Source organism: Athalia rosae, chromosome 7 (genome assembly GCF_917208135.1).
Source record: "Athalia rosae chromosome 7, iyAthRosa1.1, whole genome shotgun sequence".
Lineage (NCBI taxonomy): Eukaryota > Metazoa > Arthropoda > Insecta > Hymenoptera > Athaliidae > Athalia > Athalia rosae.
The window spans coordinates 1896447-1923048 of NC_064032.1; the positions used below are offsets into that span (position 1 = coordinate 1896447).

The 26602-nt window shown below is 36.9% G+C and overlaps 2 protein-coding genes across 8 annotated transcripts; one reads left to right on the forward strand and one right to left on the reverse strand.

The window, feature by feature from the left end:
• Positions 1–1088: 1088 nt before the first annotated feature.
• Positions 1089–14530, forward strand: LOC105689252 (guanine nucleotide-binding protein G(I)/G(S)/G(T) subunit beta-1). 7 transcript variants are annotated; one of them, XM_012406145.3, is made up of 9 exons: positions 1092–1618; positions 1753–2458; positions 2615–2752; positions 7480–7835; positions 9486–9631; positions 9827–10123; positions 10220–10421; positions 10501–10717; positions 10810–14530. In XM_012406145.3, the coding sequence occupies exons 4-9, from the start codon at positions 7779–7781 to the stop codon at positions 10914–10916; spliced, it is 1026 nt and encodes a 341-aa protein (XP_012261568.1). In that variant the 5' UTR covers positions 1092–1618; positions 1753–2458; positions 2615–2752; positions 7480–7778; the 3' UTR covers positions 10917–14530. The 7 variants fall into 7 exon arrangements, with proteins under 7 accessions (XP_048513790.1, XP_012261568.1, XP_048513788.1 ...); XM_048657831.1 differs by having other exon boundaries at positions 1753–2073; positions 2155–2752; XM_048657832.1 differs by having other exon boundaries at positions 1753–1811.
• A 4926-nt stretch (positions 14531–19456) lies between these two features.
• Positions 19457–25283, reverse strand: LOC105689196 (dynein axonemal assembly factor 1 homolog). The gene is made up of 11 exons (XM_048657782.1): positions 25144–25283; positions 24349–25028; positions 24185–24276; positions 23892–24113; positions 23674–23816; positions 22520–22683; positions 22322–22407; positions 22136–22260; positions 21896–22048; positions 20468–21829; positions 19457–20034 (listed from the first exon to the last, which is right to left on the reverse strand). Exons 1-11 carry the CDS (start codon positions 25156–25158, stop codon positions 19612–19614), a joined length of 3465 nt encoding a protein of 1154 aa, XP_048513739.1. The 5' UTR covers positions 25159–25283; the 3' UTR covers positions 19457–19611.
• Between the last annotated feature and the right edge of the window lie 1319 nt (positions 25284–26602).

A 26602-nucleotide genomic window follows, 5' to 3' on the forward strand; every position in this document is an offset into this window, starting at 1 on the left:
GGATACGGAAGGCTCGTGCTCCGCAATTTCATTAGACGAATTCTTGGCCGTTGTTTTTTTCCGACTCATATAATTCGTCTCGTACCCCTCATTGCATCATCCCGACACCGAGAAACTTTCTGCTCCTGATTTCCGTTATTTCTTCCATCGTTTTCCCTTTTTGTCTTAGTTTTCTCAGCACAACGATCTAGTTTTGCGACTCGATAATTGCGTGAAAAAATCATGTTCGTTTGTTCCCTCCTTTCGTCCGGTGTGTTGGTGGTGGTGATGCTATGTAATTCCGTGTTACGATTGTGGCAGTTTATTTATTTATTCTCTCGCTTATTGAGAAGAAAAAATCTTCTACATACTCCGGTGTGCCGTAATATTTTCCGTTTGAATCTGCGCATTGCGGTTTACTGCCGCACGCATAAATTCGCCAACCATCTTTCGGAATTTTCATGAACTCGCGAGAATCGGAGACCCGGCATAGTTTTCTGATCTTGAATTCTGCCGCTGGTTTTCTTCACATTTTCCAAAAGATATTGGCCAGCAGAATTTCCAAGTTTCGTAAAATTTGCCACCCCACAGTCGTCTCGTCTCGGTCTAGGTAATCGAACGTAGAGAAGTCGTATCGGTAGCGAAAAACCGTCTCCCTTATCCCACAAAATCTCTGTCATCCCAAACCGTGTGTAAACTAATAGATCGTTAATTGAGTTCTCTTAATTCTAAGGAAATTTGAGGACATTCAATTCTGATTAGAAACGAAAAAGAAACAACCAATCGTTCCAATCTCCTTTTTCCTATTTGGCGTAGCGGCTATGGCATCAGAAATTTGCGATTTTGAGCTTAGTTACAATTAGTTTACATTAAGCATGATCACGAAGCTATTCAACAATTTTTGTTCGGTAATAATTCTCATATTTCATTGAAGAATTCTCTTTGTTTCAGACGGTACGAGACGTTCGAAAGGGTGACTTTGGCACTTCAAGGGCGCTTACATTATTCGAATAATGGCGGCCCGGTTGGGTGGCGCTACAGCAGCGTGAAACAAATGACGTCAGCGAAGCATCGGGACGTTGGGAAGCCATCCGGGGTTCACGTCAGTGTGATCAGGGAGCCCCACCCTGCTGTACGTTCGTTTGGGTTTTGATTCGTTCGTATTTACTTCGCCCTTCTCCGTGGGCCATTCGGGTATCAACCACCTCCACCATACCACCTCCGTTTCCCACCACCATCGCCATCGGCAGCAGGAACGACAGGAACGGCAGCAGCAGCAAGCGGCAGCAGCAGCATCGGCGCAGCAGCAGCAAAGAGCCAGCAACGGGCATAAACGGGAAGCCAGAGCTCTGGGAGTATCAGCAGCTCATTGGCACCGTCGGCGAGGTTTAACAAATATCACATGAAAACATAAAGTTCAAGTGCCATTGGACCCAGTGAACTAATTATCGTTTAACAATTTGAAGTAACAACGGTTGAACGGTTTTATCGTCTTCGGCATAAACCTGCTGTGTGAAAACCTTATCCTGATATATTCATTCTTGCCCGGGCGAGTGAGGAGGAGGAGGAGCAGCGAGCAGCGGCGAAGGTTTAAACTTCTACTCTACAGGGGAGTGGTTATCCGTTCTCCGTTTCTCCGGTGAGCAGCGGCTCTTTTTCTCCCTCTTTTTTTCTCCTCATATTTTTTTCTCACTCTACACAACGAGAGTTTACATATATATGTACATGTATATATATACCTATACCTATATCTCTGTGTAATTATTATTACAGGAAAGTCATCGGTTCGTTCGTTAAAAAAGAACAACATAAAAAGAGAGGAGAAAAAAAAAGTAAGAAACAAGTGAAGTTACTGACAGTGGATTTTAAATACTCGATCAAAGTGCATAAAATTAATACGTCTGATAATATTCGGCGTGCCAATAGAAACCGAAAACAGGAGGAGCGTCGGTGAAAAGTAGAAAGAATAAGAGAGGTGGAGGAGGAGGAGGAATAGCAGACACCGCGAGTTATTACACAGTATAGGTGCGCGTTTCGTTTAGTTTCGTATCGTATCGTATCGGCGGTCGACAACTACAAGTGCTTTTCTCTATGGTTCGTTAGTTCCGTCGAGTTTCGTCTAATACGTCAATTTTTTTTTTCCTTTCATTTCATTTTTCGTTCCTTTTTCCCTAGCTTTTCTCTCTCTTCTACATCTCCGGTACACGTTTCACAAATCGGTCGGTGTGCCAACGGAGTAACAAGTTCACGTAAATTCAACGAAAACAGAAGGAAATTAATCGGGGATAAATTACTCACCGGGAAAGGAACGAGAAGAACACATTTTTAATAATAATAAATTTATTTGTGTGTGATTGTTTTTTATACCGGATATACGTAACTACCATATAGAACTGTGCGTACATATATGCCTGTCGTCGCATATTCCTCGTCTTCTTCTTCTTCTTCTTCTTCACCCCCTGGAATTTTATAAAAAGAGGTAAATTATAATAAAACTGTGCCAGTGTCGGGATATAGCCTGAGGCGAAGACTCGCAGTTTCATAAAACAAACGAGAAAGAGAAAAAAGAAACTTCGGTTGATCTTTTTTTTCATTTTTTTAATTTATTTTTTTATGTTGTTATATTTTTGGAAAGTGTGAAAAGCAGTTCGATACACTCGGTGGGCCCTTTAAAAATCCTCGTCGTCGACGGAGAAAGGAAGAAAAAAAATCACGAGAGAGAAAAGGAAGAAGATATACGACGACGACGACGACGGATCACACGATTAACCAGGTACAAATTCTCATTGGAATTTTAAGAGTCATAACCAATACTCCTATGTAAAACCAACACCACCCCAGCCCCGGTATACCGAAATACCCAAAATCTCCCCCGTCGTCGCCCCTATTCGAACACCATCAATTTTTTTAAGCGTGCACAAGAATCCAAACTACAAACGAAAACCCGGCTAGAATATAAGTGCAGTTTTTGGGAGTGAAGAAGATCCTATTTCTTCTATCTTCTTCACTCTGGCTTCCATGTGTCTCTTTCTCTCTCTCTCTTCATGTGTATGTCATGTACTATGTACGATTTGTCTCTCTCGTTCTCCTTCTCTCTTACTCTCGGTTCGGTTTGAGCCAGGCCAGGCGTTTTGCGTAGCGATAGGGGATCAAAAATGGCGTCTGCTAACCGTAGCGGTTCGACCGACGCTGTCAAAAGAGACCCAGTTACACCCATTCGCCGGCCACCTTGCGATATTTCCGTGGCTGATTCAACGCCCGAAAATCACCGAGATCTCAACTTGGTCGAGCCACTGAACCCAAAAACTCGGTTTTAACATTGCCCGAATAGAAAATGACGATCGTCCGTTCGAATTCGATTACACATATTTCATTTGATATCAATTTTGATTTGCACAGCTCTCCGTAGTCCGTAAAACGTTGTATCAACCGATTCGTTTTCAATTTTCGTCTCTCGAGCTCTAGGAATTGCATGAAAAATAATGGTAGAAAAATTAAACAACTGGTAGGAAAGAGAGGGAGAGAAATAGAGAGAGAGAGAGAGAGAAATCGAGAGAGGGCGGGGGATATAGAGATAAACAAATTGACTCCAACCAAATTTGGGAAAAAGAAGTATTCTTGGAGTTGTTATATTTTTAGGGAATCTCATTTTTTAAACTACAATTGCAGCGACTTTGAATATTCCTTTACTTCTTACTATCTCTTCTTTTTTTCCTCTCTCGGTTGTAATAAATTAACTGTCATATTTATAGTATTCATTCTCTCGAAGATAAGGGAATAATTTTTCCGTTGTTCGCTGCAAAAGCTCGTTAAAATGGAAGATGGAATTACGTCTTGTTATACACTCGGTGCGCATTCCTAGATGTTGGAAGATTTAGGAATGCGACTCCATATTATCCTGACTTTTATTTACTCGATTTTGTATTTTGCCAATTCTCCCACACGAAATGAGAAGATGGAAAATCTTGTACTTCACGTTACTTTCAAACCGAATGTACAAGGTTTACAGAAATTGTGTTTAGACTCAACAGGAAATGACAACTTACACGACATAGACGCGGCGTAATTGTACAGTCATATTCAAAACACATATTTATTTCTAAGAATTTCTATTCCTCTCTCTTAAGATCACCGTTATTATTATCATGCAATCAAACTTACAATTTCTAATTACGGTAATTGTAATGATAATAATTTCATTCAACGTGTTCGGTATGGAATAATTGATGACACGATTGATTGGCCAATTTTTACATGCCGCACCAGCCTTTATGCTATCGAAATTTTACTTTCACTCACGACAAGACATTGAAAAAACATCAATCGAATTCTAATAGTACAGCTGTACGAATTGTCGGTTCTACTTGCATTTTATTATTCAGATCTAAAGCTTCTGACGTTTCGCACGATACTCCCTGTGTAATTCGTACATCGCACTCTTCCCCTTTCCCTGCCCAAAAAGGGCGGAATTTTTTGGGGCAATCGACATACCGACACATGTTGTCAAATTGTTTAGTTCTATTTTTTCAAAATCAATCACAAATTCTCCGTTGAAATCAAATACTGATACTGAATCCATCGGGGGTACGTGACTGACTATACTTAAAGGACAATGGCCCTTGAAAGGTTAAAGGTTAAAAGTTACCGACGCCGGTATACCACGCGAAAAGAATCGCCGGATTTCATCACGTTATCTATTCGTACATTTCTATTTTCATTATTTTGACAATAAGCTATCGGCGCAGGGCTCGCGTTTTCCGGTACAATTTTTCGTCGTTACAAATCGATATCGTTTCGATTTTTATCCTTTTTTTTTTTGAGAAAATGCAACATACCACCCCCGACCAAAGGGGGTGTTTTTTTCTCGCCGTTTTGAATCTGACATAAGACGATCGTAATGGCGCCCGCGCCGGTGAGTTCAGGGGTTTACCGTCATCCGTCAGAACGGCGTTGCAGGCCTCGCACCAGCAGCAGAAATCGAGCTACACCTCGTCGCTGCTCGGCGTTTCTCGCTCGTCGGCCATCCTTTTCCTCGTTCCCTCGTTCCCTAGTTCCCTCTTTTCGCCCCGAAGTTCCCCCTCGGTTTCTCCTCTCTGCTCCCCTTGCCCGTGCAAACCTTCGCTCCGTCGTCGGCTGGGTGTGGTCTGTTCGTCGGTGGTGGTTCGGTGGTGTGTTTTTGACGGTTCATAGAGATATCAAGAAAAGTAAAGAAAAATATCACGTTGAAAATTATTACTCTATATGCGATACGAAAACGATTAACGAAAAGGAAATATATATATGTATATGTACACGTACATATACATATATAACAAAACAAACAACAAAATTTAATAAATATATATTTAAAAAAATTATAACGAATCGCAATTAATATCAATAAACGAACGGACAAACGAATTGTGCACGGTTTAAAAATTATTTAAAAAAAGGAAAAAAGAAAAAAAAAAAACCTATGCACCATTTGGGATATTTTTTAACTTGAAACTGGTTTCTCATCTTACAATACCGATTTATCATGCACTAGATGAGGTGTACGAATAACCCATTCGTTACTTTAATTTCTTTCCCTGAGAACAATATCGTTATTGTTGGTATTATTGGTGTTGCAGTTGTTCAATTGAAAAGAATATTAATTATTTGTTCAATTTTTGCGAACCGGAAAGTATAAAAATCGTTGCAAAAGGGTAGGGTTGTTCGGAAAACGAAGAACGGGGAGAATAAATCGCGTCTATCTATCTTCAAACATTTTCGGATGATCAAAAGGTCTCGTAGTTTATTGTGCATGTATATACACTGTGGAAGAAGAAGGATCTAAGTTTCCTTTTTTTTTCTTCCTGAATACGACAATTTCCGTACGCACTACGGATTGAAAAATTTCTGCTGTGAATTAAAATGAGAGGAAAAAATATTGCAGTAAATCGTGTATGTTCAAATACATTCGTGGTGTAGATATACATTTTATTGTTAGAGTTAAATAATGATATCGTTGTCGGCGTCGTCCTACACCTCCTCGTTCTCGTCGACGTCGACGTCGTCGTCGTATCGATTACGCGCTGTTGCTTGAGTCCGGCCGCGTATATGTATAACGTTTATACTATAGCACGTTTATTATAGTTTCTTCTCGGATTATAGTCAAGTATATTGTCCGGATTTCCAAATTGTGTAGATATCGTTGTTGTTACAATTGACATTACCTGTACGATCATTTTGATTCGGGGAATAGGTAATTTTTTTTTCCGAAATTTTCATCCGATCATTTCTCCTCATCTTCTATTTCCTTTCCATTGTAAGTAGGAAAAATCTGTTTCCAATATTTCCTTATGCTTTTCGGCTTCTCGTCAAAATTAACTACTTCTCCTTCTCTCTCCTCCTTCTCTCTCGTGTGCATGATAAAAGTGTTGGATGAGCGCGTGCGTACGTCGTTTTCTCTCTATTTCGTATTACGAATAGACTATGATGATCACGATGATGAATATGTTGTCTACGAGAGTTGAACTGTAACTGGAAGAGAAAAAGAGAAATAAGGCTGATAATAATAGACATAACTATAGTAACGACAATATGTGCGATTCAGCGTAATCAACATTTTAGAAGTTGATTTCAATTTTTTCTTTCGTTTCACTCATTAGCCTGTCTGTCGAGGACTGTACCAACTACTAACCCATTTGTATAATTATTATCTCATTTGAATACAATTCAGTGAGAACTCGAATGCAGTACGGAGTAAAAAGTCAAAAAAAGAGAAGAGAAAAAGTTGATAACGACGATCAGATTTTAATCAATAGACTGACAATCACTGTACTCGTAACTATTTTCTTTTCATCTCGTTTTGTCTTTGAAAAATTAGCCATTATAATAGACACTACTGTGCTCTAGAATTTTGGGTGAATTTCTATCTCTTACTGAGGGCAGAAATTCACCAAATAATTCGCTAAGAGAGAAACGATTTATTTTTCTTCTTTAATTTTCGTTCGAACAAACCAAATCAGTGGTTATAAAAAAATCTCTGATGGTGCAAATTTTATTTGGAAAAGAAAAAAAAATAATGGTCCGATAAAATACTAGGTATGGTGCTCTGTACCGCGGTTTTGTACAAAAATTTTTATTATAGAATTATGTAATAATAGTTGAAAGAGAAATAATTAACCGAATAAATGAAGAAATAAAAAATAGTTAAGAAGACAGTTGACTTGGTAAAGTGGAATAATAAAATTATCGTGGCAGCGTGTAGTAGGGAGAGAATAAAAAGATCGTTGGTGTTCATATTTTTTTATACATCGTAAGATTTTCGAAAGAAATATACACCGTAAAGTTTTCCCGACAAAATGCCGAATAATTGCAGATGACGTTCTGACACTTCGTTACTTAGAGTAAGTCGAGTCTTCATCCCCGTTTGCGAATTAATTTGATTCTTCTCTTTACAGATAATTCATCGACGAATAATTGACCCGAAAATATAATTTTCTTGAAATTTTTTTCTGTTTCAAATTCAACAAGGGAGGAGAAGAGGAGGTGGGGTAGTCGAGCTGGCTCGCGGGGCTGGCATCTCGGAGGTCTGGTTGTGGTAGGATAGGACTTCCTAGTTATAGTTCTGTTTCTCCTTGTTCGTTCTCGTGACCGTGAGAATAAGAAACAACGAAAGACGAAAAGGAAGGAAATCAGGTGATTAGAAAGAACTAATAATTAAAAATAAGACTCGGGGATCTGGGCGAGAATAAGGAAAGAAGGAGGGACGGATCTGGCCTGGACATCACCCCCTGTCTGTCTGATTTACCCTCCGTTGACTACTCAGCATCATGAACGAACTCGATAGTCTTCGCCAGGAGGCGGAGACGCTAAAGAACGCCATCCGGGTGAGTTGAAAAAAAAAAATCAAACGATTGTAGCAATAATTTCGTTTTATCCTTGCACTTTCAATCCTCAACCATAATCTGGAAGATCGCTTGTTCTTCAAAATAATGCAGATCGAGCTTCAGGTTTCTTCTTCTTCTGACGAAAAAAAATAATTGTTGTGAGAATATCCTTCTATAAATAGTAATAACGAGGCGAAAAGTTGATAATAACGTTGCACTTCTGCGTCAATTCAAATTAACCGCTGTTATTATATATGTTACGTATTTGGAAACGTTTAATTTTAATTTTGGTTTTAATTTCTGTAGCGTCCGTTAAATCGTTGTTAACTTTTTTTTTGCTTAGCTGTTCTTTATTTCTCTGAAATTTTTACGTTCACCGCGGGTTGCATTACTATATGGCGATGATATAGAGGCATAGAGGATCGCTTCGACATGATGATTCCAAATATAATCGTTAGCCTCTGCGAACGTCATGGACGACCGTGATCGTCACTCACCGGAATTTCGTATCTCTCGGTGGTTTCCGCTACTACAAACTTGTTAACATACGTTGCATATAATGTGATATGACGACCTTACAGACCGTTGTTTATTGCACATTGAAAAAGAAGTATGAAAATGGTAGTGAAAATATTATTTCGAAAATTCTGACGATAATATTGACCAAATATTTTCCAAATTTATCTCGCCATCATCAATTTATGAATAATAGGTGATTAAACATTCGAAATCCGGGTAACAAAAACAGGAAAAAGAACGAGTATCGGTTGATTATATTTTTATAAAATTTATTTATATAATTTTCGCGACAATCATCCTATGTAGGGAGAGGAAGACACTAATTAGAGAGGGGAAAAATCGGGCAATCGCGTTGCGCGGGGGGTGGAGACAATGTCTGAATTATATAAACGCGCTCTTTTATTCTTCCTTTCCTTTTTTTTTCGCTATGTTCTGTGCTTTTTTGGACGAGTTATAGGGCGCGGCAGCCAGTGTAGATACAACCCTAGATTTTTGCTTCTCTGTAGTTTCTTTTTTGTCTCTTATTCTCCTCTCTGTTCTCTCCTTCGTTTCATTTCATTTGATTTTATTTCCTCTCCTTACGTTACTTCCTTACTTTTCTTGCCTGTGCCGGTCTACTACCGGCCTTTCTGCTGCCTGCCGCCACCGTCGTCGTCGTCGTCGTGGTGTCCGATCAATACACGTTGTACAACCCCTCTCTTTCTCGCTCCCACGCCCTGTTTTAAATCTCGTCCCGTCTCTCCACGTTGGTACACCTATAGATATTTTCGAAACATATCTACTTCTCTACCATACATACTACATTTACTTCCCTCCGAATTCCTTTTTTTTTTATTTCTTTTCCCCTGTTTTCTCTATTTTATAACGTCCAGTCTATTATCTCCCACTTACGTGAATAGGTATGTCGCATTTATGCGAAAATTTTATGCTCCACGATACGATAGAAACTTTGGTTCCATGTCACGCAGCAACTACGACGACGACGACGACGACGACGACACGTGTGTACGGGATTATCGAGCAGCCACGAATTAATTTTACACCAATTTCGATTCGAGTTGCAGAATTTGGTGCGAACGTTTTCAAATAATTTTTCGTCATTTTCTCCCTTTTTTCCATGTGACCGATCAGGATGCTAGGAAAGCAGCATGCGACACAAGTTTGTCGCAAGCGACATCGGGAATGGAACCGATCGGACGGATACAGATGCGTACAAGGCGCACGCTACGTGGACATTTGGCCAAGATCTATGCTATGCACTGGGGCAGCGATTCCAGGTATTAACCAATACAACGTCTTAACGTTATTTAGAATAAGATATCGACGAGAAATCTTGAGGAGGAACTTTGAGGGAGGTACGATACGTCGACGGAAGCATGGTGTTATTCTTGCAAATGTGTTGATTCGATTGCAATTATTCATGAATACCGTAAACGACAAGCTACTACTACATGTGACTTGATCCTTGTTAGTAGGAACCTAGTCTCGGCGTCCCAGGATGGCAAGCTCATCGTTTGGGACAGTTACACGACTAACAAGGTCCATGCAATCCCGTTACGATCATCGTGGGTGATGACCTGCGCTTACGCGCCCTCCGGTAGTTACGTGGCCTGCGGCGGTCTCGACAATATATGCTCCATCTACAGCCTCAAGACAAGGGAAGGTAACGTACGAGTTAGCCGAGAATTGCCGGGTCACACCGGTTACTTGTCCTGCTGCCGATTCCTAGACGACAACCAAATCGTCACAAGCTCCGGCGACATGTCATGGTAAGAATATTCGAAAACTCCCGTAGATTTTAGTTAGATTTTTATATCGCTCGCGAGGAGAGTAGAACCTACACAATATTTCACTTGGGGGAACAGCGCATTGTGGGACATCGAGACCGGTCAGCAGTGCACGTCGTTCATCGGACACACGGGGGACGTTATGTCACTGTCCCTTGCGCCCGATATGCGCACCTTCGTGTCAGGTGCTTGCGACGCGAGCGCAAAACTATGGGATATTCGCGAAGGTTCTTGCAAGCAGACCTTCCCCGGGCACGAGAGCGACATCAACGCCGTAACGGTCAGTACGATCGCGCCGTTGAAACCCGCGACGTGCGAAGACTCATTCATTCCAACGTATTCTCTTCGCACGGTTACAGTTCTTCCCGAACGGATACGCGTTCGCAACGGGATCGGACGATGCCACCTGCAGACTTTTCGATATCAGGGCGGACCAGGAACTCGCCATGTACAGCCACGACAACATTATATGCGGTATCACCAGCGTCGCATTCAGCAAATCGGGTAGGCTTCTCCTGGCTGGATACGACGATTTCAACTGCAACGTCTGGGACTCTATGAAGAGCGAACGTGCCGGTGAGTAGCCGACGATCGAAAGAATTTTTCTCTTCGAACGTTGCAGGTCCGCAATGGCTGCTCGACGTTGATGTCGTTGGGTGTCTATTTAGGTATCCTGGCTGGGCACGACAACCGTGTGTCGTGTCTCGGGGTCACGGAGGACGGGATGGCGGTGGCGACGGGCTCATGGGACTCGTTCCTACGCATCTGGAACTAACTTGGGGCTAAGCCCAAGACGTTCCTCCAAAGAACCAACTGCAGCAAATCCGCATACAGCATCAGTATCAAGTACCACCACTTGACAACCGATAACGATAATGATAAAGATAACTATAACGATTATAACAAAGATCATGACCACGATCACGACCACGTCGTCGCAGTATCAACAAATATGACGAACAAGACGATTAATAATAATAAATCGTTAAAAAGCTATCACTCGCTAGGTACAACGGAGTTGAAGTTAATCAGGAACTTTGGACATCAAAGTATTAAATGTAAGAACGTTTTGGGTTGTGGTGGTAATGATTATGTGCGGAAACACCGCGTCGTTCTCGATTTAAAATGGCGTAAAAATAATAACGCCAAGGTCGCCGACACGGTAACAAACCACGAGTACCAACGTTTCTAGTTTATAGTTTATAACAAAACGAGCCACTGAAATATAGGACATATATACCTTCCCCTACCTTCACCTTTCCTACATCGAACCCTTTTTTTTCCACCGATAAATAAATCCCCACATATTTCGCGCGCGCATAGGCACATTTCCACACATTCACCTCCTGACGGTTATCATATTTAATTAACACATAATTATACATATATATTATATATAAAAAAGAAAACAAAGCAAAACAAAACAAACTTATTAACTATATATGATTATACGATACAATAACGACCATTCTCCTTCGTCGCTACAATCATATTGCTTGAAGAGATGCTAGAAATTTCACCACCACGTAACGTTGGCGAGTGATAAAAAAAAAATAACAGAACGAAGAATAATCCGATTGAGAAGAAGTAGGAGGATTCAAATCAGTTAACAAAGGGGTGAGTGACGCAGATCTTGCGATTGATGATGAACAAAAGGAGTATGAAAAAAGGATACTAGGAAAAAAACTACAGCTACCAACGTACGCTCCTTCATTGTATATATTTTCATTTGATTTTTTTTTATTGGTTTTTGTTCGGAAATTTATTCCCCATTGACCAAAAATAACTCTTTTTTCTGTAAAAAAATAATAATATTGATTAGTCAAAATTATTTTATTTATTATTATTTTCATTTTATTTGATTAAAAAAAAAAAAAAAAAATATTTGATAAAATTGATCAATAATTTTTTTGATTTTTCATCGGCGTTTTCTGTTCTTCCATTTCATAATCAATCACACCTACCATTTTCAGAGTGCACTCATTCATTATCGCGGGGCTTTGATTTGAAATTCGAGATACATAAATCTCACTGCATACACTGATATATATTATATACGTACGTGCGTATGTAGTACGTGTTTAAATCTGAGGTCGAGATTTTAATAATGGAAAGAAAAAAGGAAAACAATTAAATTAAAATAAGTAATAAAGATGGAAACAAAAATTTATCATTTAGGATCGCGCGGAGATGAATAAATTGGAGAGAAAAAAAACAACAAAAAAAAAAAAATTATAATAATTACATACTTACATGTACATGTTACACCTATACCTACCCACCTATTATGTTATACATATTTAGGTAAGAAAGGAAAGAATAGAAACAAAAAAAGAAACACGTCAAGGATAAGAAAACCCTTCCGCCCGGATCACGGCGATACGTAAAATCTGTTCGAGATTTTTTAGGGACGGGTTTAGATTTTTCTACTCGCACAATATTGGCGTCGCATTTATTGTATAATAAGATTGAAGATTTGAAGGTAAAATAAAAATATGGGGGAAAAGGAAACGAAGTAGGGAAAAAAAACATCGATGGTGGAATCGATTACTAGATCTGAAATGCATCCATATTGGTATGTCGCGTTGCATATGTGGGAGAAAATTTTCTCCAATTGCGGAAGTGAATTTGTTTTTTTTTTTCCGTGTCTAAAGAATGTTAGGTATATAAAATATACACGCACAGACGTACGTTTGCGGTCACGCATTAAAAGGGAGAAAGAATGATGAAAAAATGAAGGAAATGAGCAAGGGGAAAAAGAGGATTTAGGAAACAGAAATTAAATAAAACACACACACACGTAACCAGCACAAAATGATAGCTCAAGTCTCAAGGCATTGGTACAAGAATATTTAAACGCGCGTTGTTTTAAACGTAATTTAATTATTTATTTACATGTGAAGATACAAAAAAAAAAAACATGCAAACAAATATTAAAATAAAATATAATAGTATTACTATTATTAAACGAGGGGGGAAGAAAAGAAAAAGAAATGATAAAACAAGTTACAATGATAGGTAAAGGAGTTCTTATACTAGAACTATACGTACGCGTGTTGCAAGTATTTCGAAGAATAGTAAAGATGAAAACGTGTTCAGTAATAAGGGGGTAAAGAAATTGTGGATAAAAAATGATAGGTCAGGATATGGGAGTAAAGGGTTATCAGTCCCTTACTTTTTCCCCTTACATCCCGAATCTCCCCATCCCAAATTTCCCATACATACATATGCGGACATACATATATACATGCATACGTACAGACGAACATTACAATACATACCTACCTATACACATGTATATGTAGTTATTACTATTATTATTATTATTATGATTATTATTACTATTATTAATCTCTATTTCTATTATTATTTATTTGTATAGCTATCGCCATAGACGGTCCAAGGAGTTTTCCTTCGCCAAACTGGGCTGTCCCCCTCACCAATCAAATCCCTAATTGAATCAAAGGTGTTATTATTTCTAGTTATTATTATTATTATTACGATTATGATAATGATTACGATTATACAAAACAAACTTTTAACGATTAATAATTTTCTCACTACCCCCCCACACTCTTCCGTGATGAGAATATGATAGAATGTAATGTTATATTATTATTACTATTATTATCATTATCGTTAATATTATGAATATTATTATCATCACAAAGTCGACTTCAGTCTTTAAATTTATTATAATATGTATACAAATTATTGAAGCGAACGTGTGTGCGTGTGTGTGTTTGAGAGAGAGAGAGAGAGAGAAAAAGAGAGATGAAGAACGAGAAGGTGTAAAAGAACGAGAACGCATGAGGGTAGGGAAAAAAGAAAAAAAAGGATAAGAATCTGGTAATAAAAGTGGTTTTTCTATTCAAGGTAAAGGGGTAGAGAAAAGACAAGTAATGAATATAAACGGTAGGAAAACGAATGAAGACGGATACAAATGCATACGGATGAGGAGAGTTAAACACAAATCTTTCGAATGTTGCGCGTTTGTTGAGTTAACAAGTAAGTAAGAGAGCTAGAGAGCGAAAAAAACAGGCCCTTTTTCCCAACTCTCAGCGCTCCCTCCCACCTTCCAATGCCTCCCCTCAGTATGAAAATGAAAAAACAAACAGATGTAGGGGGTTGTGGTTTGGATCCCCCGGGCTTGAAGGAAAAAAATACCTAAATATGTATCTACCTAAAGATAACGAGTAAACGTTTAGTTTGTAGCTGTTATATCAATTATTATTATTATAATTATTATCCTGAATTTGTAACAAATAGAAAAAGCAGAAGAAAGGAAAGAGCAAGAAGAAAAAACGAGTGAATAAACAACCAATAAATCATTGAGGAAGCGAGAAAACGAAAGAAGTATTACAAATAAAAATGCTTTTTTTCATTTGAGAATATGAATTTTTGAAATAGGACCCACAAGAAAACACCATTACGATAATGTTGAGCAAGTCTGTTGGGTTTCGTATTACAAAAATAATAATAATAATAATAATGATGATGATGATGATGTTGAAAGGAAGGAAGAATGAAGAGAAAAAAACCGAAAATTTTACAGCAACAAAGTTGAGAATGAATATAACGAAAGAACGGTGAAAAAAAATGATAACAAAAAGTTTTTTCCATTTTTGTCAATAGGTGTTTAAAAAGAAAATGAAAAAAATTCAAAAAAAAAATACAAAAAAAAAGTAAAAATACAAAAAAAAACTGTGTATGCATTTAAAAATAATAATAATTGTAATTTATAATTATTAATATTTAATATAAAAATAAATAAGAGATGAATGAAACAAAAAAAAAAATTTGCAACAACAAAACAAGGATAACAATGATCATGAAAATGAGAATGAAACCAAAAAATATGTATATATACGTATATACCTGTGCGTATATATGTATATATACATGTGTGTGTGTGTGTATATATATGGTTACGAAACACGCGATTATTATATAATTAATTACACAGAGAAGAAGGCGTATTTAGCACGTTTCGTTTAATCATATTATTATTATTACATACATCGGATATCCCTGCCTCGGTATTAATAACCATATACCTTATAACATTATACATTATGACATGTATAATAATAATAATAATAATAATAGTGATAATAAAAAGAAGAAAATGAATAGAAAAGAAGAAAATGAGATAATAGGAAAGAAAAAGAAATCGGAAGAGATCATCGCCGCTGATTTACTTGATATATACATACATAGATTAATTGATTGATTGATTGACTGATTGTTCGTTTGTTTGTTTGTTTGTTTGTTTGTTTGTTCGTTGCTTATATGCATATATAAATATAATATGAAGACGTATTACACGGAGAAAATCTTTGAGAAAACCAAAAAAAAAAAAAATATAAAAGAAAATGAAAGAAAACACACGAACACCCATAGAACGTACGTTACATACCTATACATAAATAAGTATACACGTTCATATAGTATACATAAAATACTACATACATACGTACATACATATTTCAGTATAATAATGAATGAATAAATAAATAAAAATAAATAAATAAATAAATAATATGCATCTTTGCACCGAATCAAGCTGATCGTAATCAAGCTTATCTCTATATCTACTGCTGACGTAATTATAGCAATATTCACCTGGTACTGAATGATTTTATTTTACTTACTCTCTTTCTTTTTCTTCTTCTTTTTCTCTTTCTTCATACATTTTCTATTCATTATTTCTTTGAAATTGTTAAGAAAAAGATAGAAATTTTCACACCATTATGGGTAACTATACTTTGGTGTTGTTTGATTTTTTCTTCTTCATTTCTTATTTCTTCCACTTTTTGGTTTCTCTTTTCTTCTTTTTCCAGTCTAAAAACCGACTAAAATATTCGCCCATCCAGCGATGAGAGATATCACCATCTCACGTACCTACCATGGTGGTGATTCGCAGGAGTCCGATGATCGTCGTCTACAGCGGCGTCGTACATGGTGGAAACATGCGAAAAGGAAAACCAAATGTTTCAACTGTGGTTTGTTGGAAAAACCAAAAATAATTTTTTTCTCTGTTTATTTTCTATGTCTATTCGTATATTAATTTTTTTCATCGGTATTTTATTACCTATTCTTGTTCGTTTCTTCGTTACATAACTCGTTCCTTTTTCAGCAATCCCCCCCTGATGCGATAATCAACGTATATTATATGTGATTGTTTTCTAACGATCGTCATTGATCTTATCATTATCAATCTCATAGGTAATGTATTTATTTATTTATTATCGATAATTGTCATGACCTTAACCATATCAACGTTATTTTATGTTCCAAAAAAAGAAACTGACAATTTTCCAATGCCTCCAACATACTTTCGAAATTAATATCTATATTAATGAAAAGGAGTATTAAAAAAGTTAACTTTAAATGAATAATTCGATCGAATATAATATGGAGATGAAGAAATATTTCCGCGGTTGAACGAGAGAGAAGATCAAAAAAATTATCTATACATAATGTAACATGAATAATATCTGGGTCCTATTTCAAGAATTTCATGTGCATAATTTTTTCAATAGTTTTTGTTTTCTTTGATTAATGAATTAATTAGTCGATCGACTCGATGTGCAAGAGATGAAAAACCATGGAGGTAACGATTTAGGTGTATAATCCATAATAATATTAATGATATTAATAATCAGGATAACGTTAACGCGATAAATCTATAATTGCTCACCGTCCTCCGCGTATATTTATTCGTTATGAAAGAATAATCATGATTCAATATATTGATAATTGAACGATCATCGTATGTATCTATGGTAAATGGATTACCTGTATGTTTGATCTTCGTATAAATTTCATCGGTGAATTTCTCTGACTCGTTTTGAATGGACGGAATATTTAATATACCTATTGTACTAATTATACATTATGTGATTAAGCTATCAGGAATACTGCCTCACAATTTCAAAGGAAAAAAAAAAACCAAACAAACGATTTATAACATTATTAACATATTAAAGGGAGGGGAGAAAGCGAAAACGAAAAAAAAATAATTACTACGTTCCACCGTAAAATCTGCTAACTAAATCTTAATAAACTTATACATATTACATACGATTTACGATTTACGATTAACATTCATCATAACGATTGTACATAGTTACGTATATATGAATCTATATATGTACCTATGTACACATATATAATAAATCGATACGAACACCAACTTTAATTAGAACACGTTGATGGATCCGCGCATATATACATATACATTATAAATACATATGATAATTCAAAATTTACGCTATAAATAATAATAATAATAATAATAATAATATGTTTGTTATCGACTCTACTATAAATTGAATAGTTAAAAAAAAAATGATACACCTATTATTATATAAGGACACCATCACTTTTTATAAAAATACATATGACAACGGCAGGTCCCTCGATTGCATATTATAAGTATGTACATGGGCGATTGCAGTACCTGCTCATATGTATAAACTAGTAACGATAATAATAATGATAATTAACCACAATTAATGAAAAATAACTTAATATATACAAAGAATGATCGTGAATTAATTAATAATAGAATGACGTTATACATTATATGTATAACATCCACGCGGAGAATATGGTCATACGGATGATGAACGATGATCGTCCGACGTATGATTTTGAAGAAAAACGTATAATTAGTAGTACCGAAAAATAATCAGATTAATAATAATAATAATAATAATAATCATATTATTTGAAAAATGGTAGTGATATAGTTATGACAATGATAACGATATATAATATTCGTATGTATTATTAATATGAAATCATGATATAACAATCATGATTTCATCAATGTCAGAGGCTAAGGCAAGCTAATAGTCAGGGGCCTATATGTCAGAACTTATATATGTAAATATATAAGTATACATATACATTGTATGTGGAATGATGAAAAATATATATGCATACAAAAAACAACGTATAATATGGTGAAAAATTAAAACAACAAAAAACCAAAAAAACCAAAAAAATCAAATGAACCAAAAAAAAAATACAACACGCGACATTCATAACGAACGAAATGTATGTATGAGCAAACTGTAGTGTTTAATATAACATATATCGTCGTTATTAGGTATATAGGTAATGTGAAGAAAATGAAAGAAAAAACTGATAGAATCCGGAAAAACTTTGAAAATTGACGAATGAAAACAAATATATACATATTAAGGATCATGATATATTACATACTCTAAAACATAATCTCACTTGTTATAGTTTACATGAATTTTAGATTAGTGGCTATTATTAATTAGGTATCTATATTGTATCGATTCTTATGCTGTATGTGTATAATATGAAAAGAAAAGAAACAAAAACTGAGAATTAAAAAATCTCGAACAAATCGAAACAAGATGCAGGAGAAGAAAATATCTACAGCTATTCGATATTCGATTGAGGACAAAAAAAAATATCCACGAGTTTTTGATATACTCTTCTGAAAAGATTTAAACAAGAAAGAATATGGCAACGAACAATTAATCATCCAATTATCGCGCTGTCACTAAGAAGATTGACAAGAAGAAGAGGAAGAAGCATAAAATGAAAAATTAAAAGTACAAATAATTCAAATCGAGATATACAGTGCGAATCAGAATACCATAATGCCGAATCACACCTGACATAAAAAGTCAAAATTAATTAGAAAATCTTGGAGTCAACACGAATAATAGCATAACAATATAATTTCAGTTGTGTGGGGGATCAAAAATAAAATTATTACACATTAATAATGATAATTATTATGATGAGAAATCATTCGACTAAAAGAACAAACTGAGAACATTTGTATGCGTGCGTACGTCGAATAATGCAAAAAAAAAAAAACTACCAATTATAATAATAGTTATTAGCTATTAATATATATAATTGATAAAATATATCGGTAATATTTATTAAAATTACAATCCATGTGCGTGTGTATGCGCAAAAGTGAAGAAACAAATTAAAATTGAAATTGATTAAGAAGAAATAATTAAAGTTAAACAAATAAATTATTCCATTTGAAGAAATCTGCCGATGATGTCCTATGTATCTCAAAGGTATATAGTAGAATATTTAATCAATTAGTATATATAAATTAATATTCGATATACAGTATACTATTATGTGATACATATGTATAGTATGTATGCATAGTACGTATATCGAAATATTTTATTCGTCGCTATTCGTGTATATATTTAATAATGGTAATAACAACAATAATAATAACGATAATACTAACAATCACATATAACATTACAAGAAATTAAATATAGAAAATACAGTAATTTATATACATATACATTATAGGTAGACAAAAAATTCAACGTAGAGAAAAGGAAAGAAGAAGAATAAAACAGCTGTGAGAAATTGGTCCAAGGAAATCACGTAGGACGACGTGATGCATCGTACGTGATTAATTGGATTTATTATATATCAACTTAATTCTTATTATCCTGGGCTAAGGTCATTTCTAACGTTTTTTTTAATTTTCTTGAAATAACGTTGGTATTATCATTTGGAGATTGAGGTTCAATTTTTATTTCATCATTATCTTCTTCGTGAAAATTTTTGCAGGATTCCTCGCTCTCCAATATTACGTTGATTTCTTTGACCATTTTTTTATATCCAAAGGACGAAGAAGAAGATGACGAAGATGATGACAAGGAAGTCGTCCTTGCCACGGAAGAAGAATCGGTAGAAATTTCAACATTGAGCTGATCCTCCCCACTGTTATCCCTTTCTTGATTATTGTTGTGGGAATCTTCGGAGATCTCAATGATTTTTTTACAATTCAATGGATTTTTTTCATCCTCTGTACCGAAAAATTGACGAGTAGTTAACAACTTCGCATTCACAGCATCCTGGAAATTGAAAAAGTAAGTGTGTTTTAATTATGATTACGATAATGACGATAACGATAATTATTCGAATTATTCAAATAATTGAAACATTAGACGTGGGTGTTGCGGAAATGACGCGATGGTTTTTCACTTAATTTGACCTTTAAAATTTTTTCAATGCTTTGTTTTTCACTGCACCAGGTTATATTATTATTTCTCTGGTACCACTAGCACAGTGAACGAATCGAATATTTATGTAAAATCAAGTCAGGTTAGATACGTAGATTAATTTATCGGTACGTTTATATGATAATTAAATGACAATGATCGGGCATGTCCGGAAATGTGTCGTAGGTATATCAAATGCACGTTAATCAAATCGAGGAATGAGAGAATAACAGTGTCAGAAATCAGACCTGATTACCTATTGGGGGAAAAATGAGGGTCAATTTACCTCGTCGTAATCGTAACCCGGGGAATTATCTCGTTCCGGCATTTTTCCCCGCGCCATTGCTTCCCTTGACCTCGTCATCAAAGCGGTAGCCAACATTCTTCCACGTTCTTTCTGCTCTTCCGTTTTTGGCGCGTTAATGTTTCTCGTTATTCTGGCTCGCAGCTCGGCGTCCATATTTTCGATTTCGGGATCGCCGTGATCTATTTCTACAGGGCTTTCCGAATCGACCAAAGTCCTTACCGAGCCGTCACCCGCACCCGACGAAGTGTCAAGTTGAACGGACGACTGATGTTCACTTGCTTCCTTCGTTTCCAACGGCGATAGATCGTTGGATTTTTTGATTTTCAAATAATCCGGCTCAATTAACAAATGCTTTTGACTCTCGGCTGCGGCTAGAGTGGCTTGAAATTCGTCGAACGAAATTCCCACGGGATCTCGACGATCCTTTTCAGGTAAATCCTCGTTGTTATCGGACAGCGTGAGTCTCAATCTGTCCGTATCTTTTATTAAATTTGATAGGCAGCTGTCGATCAGTGGAGAGGAGTGAGACATTTTTCTTTTAGTTTCTTTGACGACGTGCCTTCGACATCTTGCACTTATCGAATTGGTTTCGATGGATTCCCTCTGCCACTCAGGATCTCCACCCCCAGCCTCAGCGATGAAGAATTTCTTCCTACCCACCTCGTTAGAACCCTCGATATTCTCATGGGATCTCTTACCACCGCCGCTAATTTTTGGCGACTCATTATCCCCCGGGGATGGGGAAATTACCGGGACGTCGATGAGTAGGGTATCCATCGACGACGTCAAGCTCGATATCTTGTCTCTTTTTTCTTCTTTCTTTTTCTTTTCACGATTTTCCATCACCTCTTTCACCTTCAGTTTCCTCTCCTTCGCGCTCCACCACTTGACCTGATCTTCGTGTTTCTCGTTTTCCGATCCCTCGGGATCCTTGCTCGATGACTTGTTCCCCCAAAATCCAACCACGTCGCCCTTGTCGTATATTATATCGTTTTCTTCCGTGAACTTTTTCATACCGTCGCAAAATTCTTTCATTTCTTCCCGGATCGAACCGAGTTCCCGGGACACGTGATTACCCGATCCGCAGGAAGAATCCTCCAATTCAGGGACAATTTCTTCGATCAGAATTGGTGAGTTTAATTTTTCAGATATTTTCGTTTCTATGGAAACACCGTCATTTTCCAAGGAAGAAATATTTTTTGAATCTCCCTCGGGATCTCGAGTACCGCAGTCGTCGACGATGCCATTATCCAGACGTTTTTCCCTACAGTCGTCCTTCGCGTTTTCTTTTATATCTGTTATATCTTCTATCAATCGCGGAGGTTCTCTCGTCTCGCGTATCTGGAATAAAAATGAAAAGCAGAAGGATATATGGAAGAACAAAAATTATCAATCCTCCAATACTACCTCAGTCTTCCAAGGTAGCTTTATCTCCTCGATCCGATCGTCGTTCGCTATTTCTTCCGAATCTCCTACAATTTCCTTATCCTCGTCAGAATTCTCGCCGCATGACGAATCGGGCAAAGAAGCTCCAGATTTAACTCTGCCTTCGATTTCCAACTGAAAAAAAAACTTCGTAAGATTTTCGGCTCGTGATTGCTATAGATTAACGTCAACTTTCAAAATGACATTATTGACAGATAATACCAATTCCGACGACTGGTTTGTTTCAGATTCATCCACCACTTCCTGCGCCAGGTTCTCCGTTCTTTCCTTCTCCTCCTTCTCCGCAGCCGCTACCGCCTCGAAATTTTTCTTCTTCTTTATGAGAGCTTCGGGAAAAAAGGAGAACGAATAACGTAAGGAACAACAGGTTCTATAATTATTTCTCACCCTTAACGCTGTCATTTATTTTATTTTGTTCCGCCTGAATCCACCTGTTACGTTCGGCGACCTCCTCTTCAGGACCTCCCCGCATCCTGCGGTACACGGGGAAAAAAAAATTAAAAAATGATTCGAATGAAGAATGTATTTTTTTTTTCTGCTTTTCTCTGACTGATTGGCAATAATTTCTGTGTTACAGAAACTCACCAAGCTTCGGCGCAAGCTCTGTCTCGTGGGAATACAGGTCGGTCGTCGAGGTAGGTGAGTTGTTTGCATTTCAAGGTCATAGTTTTCCGGTACATCTTTACAGATTTTATCACTGGATTTCCTGTCAACGTCACGACCCGAAGATTTTTCATAGATCCAAGAATCTGCGTCAGGACGAGGAAAAAAAAAAAACGTAAGTTTATAAATGAATGAAAAAAAAAAAAAAAATCGGAGAGAATAAAAAATGGGCGTCATATATGTGCTATGAATATATATCGTACATGTATATATACTACACCTATGTAAATACCCCTCCCGCGTGAATTCTACAATAACATAAACGAATAATAAAATATTCCCATTCTATTCCCTGTTTTGTTCGTTCATAGAATTCAAATTGCGGAAAAGAGAAGGTTCTATAAGGGGATACACAAGAATAAAAAGAAGAAATAAAAAGAGGAAGAAAAATAACAAAAGTTGCAACACACGCTGGCATTGCATCGAATTGCATTTCATTGCGAATTGGAGTCCCTGTGCGTACAACGAGACATGCACAGGTTATATGTGTATACAGGTATTGCAGGTATATGAATGTTGTTGTTTATTAAAATTCTTTTCATTTATTCAAACACCTCGTGAAGTTTGAGAGAAACAGATCCTGATAATAAACGTCATCTAGGTTGGGTATGCGGGTATATCCTTTACTCTCGATAACGGCGAGATTCATGCGTAGGAATTTAAATCTATAACGTAGTTATACAGATATCATTCTAAAGAAGAGTAAACATGACGGACTAGTTGAAAAAAAGGAATAAGATAAAATAAAATTATTCGCATTCACACGTCAGCGCGTCCGCGTGCGTCGTTTTTATTATAGTATAGTTGCATGTAACATAACGTGAAACTCGAGCGTCGCAATGCAGTCCGAAGTCACTTCCCGTTTCAGATATTTATTTTATGCCGGAATATTATGTGAAAATTTTGTTATTTATATATTTTTATATCGTCTCTTCAGGTCTAAACATCACGCGGTACGTTGTTATCCAATGGTACGTAACCGATCGGAGGTTGCCTCATATTCCGGCAGAAGAGAAAAAGGAGGAAAAAAAAAAAAAGGAATGGTAATGATAAATTTTGCATTATAAAAAACTTACGTCTACAACGTCGAGCGATTCTATACGATTGTGCGACATATCAAGGATCGAAATTGAATCTAAATCCTTGAGGTGTTCAAGGCCAGATGAATCCTTAAGGTAATTGTGAGATAGATTTAACGTCTTCAAGTTTTTCAGACTACCTGAAAGACGTGAATAGCGTGTGAAGAAAGTTTTTAAGATTTGAAAAAGTGAGATATTTTCTGTTGAGCGGTTACCTAGGTTCTCGATGACCCGGATACAGTTGTGCGACAGATTAAGGGTGTCCAATTTCGGCAGGCATTCGAGATTCTCGATTTTTTCGATCAGATTGTGATGCAAAAATAGACAACGCAAATTGCTCTGATTTTCCAAATTCGCTATTTCACGAATACCGTTACTCTCCAACCACAAACATTTCAGGCCCGTGTAACGCTCCAGATTCTCGATGTACGAAAATCCTATAAATTTAATCACGACGGAATTTTCCATTTCTCGTATCTGGTTTTTTTTTTTTCTATCCTCGTCTCACCTTTGTAATGCAGGTACAACACGTTGTTGAGGTAAGGAGTCTGGTACAGATCATTCTCCTTGCAATGTTTCATTATCAATTCTTCAGTCATTCTAAAAACAAAAACAAAAAATTAATTAAAGAATCATTGCGATTCGAATCATTAGTCCACTTCGCTGTGTTACCTGATACCGTCTTTCTTTTCGTCAAACTCGTAAATCCTCTGAGGTTTTATGAATTTTTCGGGTGGTTTCCTCATCAAATCTTCGTACAACGTCTCGTCCGAATCGTCGGACTCAAAATCATTTTCGGTATATTTTTTCATATGGATATTATCCAGAGCTGTTGGCAGCGAATCGTTTTCTGGAATTTTTTTCATAGCGTTTTCGCGCTCCACGTTTTCATTGACATCGGGCGTACACGAGTCGTTCGTTAAATTTTCGTCGGGATCTGAGGAGTACTTTTCATCGCGATTAAGTTCTTTGAAATTTTCAACCATCGACGACTCTTCGGAGTCAGCAGCGAGTGCGAAATTTTCAGCTTTTAACGAATCGGTCCCCGTCGATTCCGCACATTGTTTTACACCCTCAATTTCGGCGCGCAATTTTTCAGCAAAATCATTCAAATCTAGTCCTCCGTTCTCGCGGTGCGCGTCCCCTTCCTGCGGTAACAAATTTTTCAGATCCTCAAAACTCGAGGCCGGATCTTTTTCCACCACCGCGTTATCGCTCTCGATTTCTTTCTCCACTTCTTTGAAAGTCTCCAAAAATTTTCCTGGGTCATTCCAGAGCCCGGATGATTTTTCCGACTCCCTTCGTCGATTTATTTCGTCCTCGATGTCCGTCAGAGTTTTTATGTTTAAGGCCTGAAACGCGGTTCGTCCTTTTATTCTAACATCCCAAGGGATTTTTATTACAATTTTATGACAGTGTGAAAGGAGGATATAAATTCGTGGCGAAATAAGAAAAATAAAATTTTACCGGTCCAACTTCCATTTTTTTTTTTTATCTTTCACGGGCTGTTCAGAGGCAAGGACCTCTTCGTCCTTGAAATTCTCCCTGCGGATCGGTTGGATAATTTTTCTATTCTTTCACGTCTACTATCCGTTTTTTCTCTACGTTTTCTTTCGTTCGACGATCTAAAAAAAAAACCCTTACAGTTGCAGAAGACTTTTTGACATGAGCGACTAAACATTACTCGGTCGTCGTAGCAACGCATTTACACCGTCGTCGCGCGCATAGTTTGATCGATTTTAATTTCATTATTCTCAAAAAAGAAGCCCAGAAAAAAGGCTACGGATTCGATTCAATTTTTGAGCTGAAGACGTATGAGAAAAAAATTCGGAAAAAAACCTCTGCGTATCGTGTAAAAAATAAAATAGAAAAAAATCGAAAAAAGAAAAGGTAGAAGAAGAAAAATATAGATGGTCATTTTGCGATTTGCGAATAATGAGTTTGTATTATTCAGCGATGATCTTCTCAATAGAGTTTTTCGACTGGTCGTGGGGCGGAGGAAGAGGGGTCGCCTCGTCGTCCGGTCTCTGGATGTCTCGTTCTTTTTCATCATTTTTTTTTGCTCGTTCTTTTTCTTTTTTAAGAGAGCAGGTCGTTCGTACTGTATATCGGACAGAGTGAGTATAGGGTATTTGAATTGATTTATTTAGAGAATCGGTTAGAATCTGCCGATTCCCCATTCAAAGTGGATTTAAATCCGATGCCGCCCCCGAACATTTGGCACGCGCGTCTCCAACATCCGCGGGGCCACCAGTCGAGCAAATTACCTACACACGTACACCTCTGTATACGCATAGGTATGCAAATTGGCGAATAGAAAAAAAATTGAAACAAATTTTAAAGGCCACCCACCACACCGGGACGCGAGAATTCGAGATCCGCTAAAGATTTGATTTTCAAACTACGTATATCTATATATCAACCAATACCATTCTGAAGATGGCGCATATCTCATCACTATTATATTTTATAATAGAATTCGTCGATCCGAATCTAATATTTTTTCTTCTCTTTTTTCTCTTCTGTATCATAGGATTTATATTCGCAGAGCTGACTGCGCGGGTGGAGAGGCTGGAAATGAAACCGATTTTGGAATTTTGGAAAAGAAAAGGAACCCGGAAGTTGCATTTACCTACATATGATCGGAAAATCAAAATACATAAACGTATGTGTTCGTTTAATTTGTCTATTTGAGTTCTTCGTTTTTTGTTTTCCTTTTCCTTTTATTCGCTCTTTACTTTCCTCTGCCATTATTCTTTCCTTTGATGCAGGTATAGGTGTGTGTTATGATATACAAAATAAATGCGATGCTCATCGCGATGCAAGACGGGCGACGATTCAATGACGTCCGCAGCTGTTCGGATCCGGAAAATTATACTAGGAAAAAAAAGGCAGTAAAAGGAGAAGAAGAAAAAGAAATACACGA

Excerpts from the sequence above, each read along its gene's own strand:
- LOC105689252 (XM_012406145.3), top strand. The coding sequence starts at position 7,779 with ATGAACGAACTCGATAGTCTTCGCCAGGAGGCGGAGACGCTAAAGAAC. Across the intron at positions 10,422-10,500 it reads GCGACATCAACGCCGTAACG|TTCTTCCCGAACGGATACGC; the intron begins GTCAGTACGATC and ends GCACGGTTACAG. Across the intron at positions 10,718-10,809 it reads TATGAAGAGCGAACGTGCCG|GTATCCTGGCTGGGCACGAC; the intron begins GTGAGTAGCCGA and ends GTGTCTATTTAG.
- LOC105689196 (XM_048657782.1), bottom strand. Across the intron at positions 23,817-23,891 it reads CCGGGTCATCGAGAACCTAG|GTAGTCTGAAAAACTTGAAG; the intron begins GTAACCGCTCAA and ends CACGTCTTTCAG. Across the intron at positions 21,830-21,895 it reads AGCTACCTTGGAAGACTGAG|ATACGCGAGACGAGAGAACC; the intron begins GTAGTATTGGAG and ends TTTTTATTCCAG.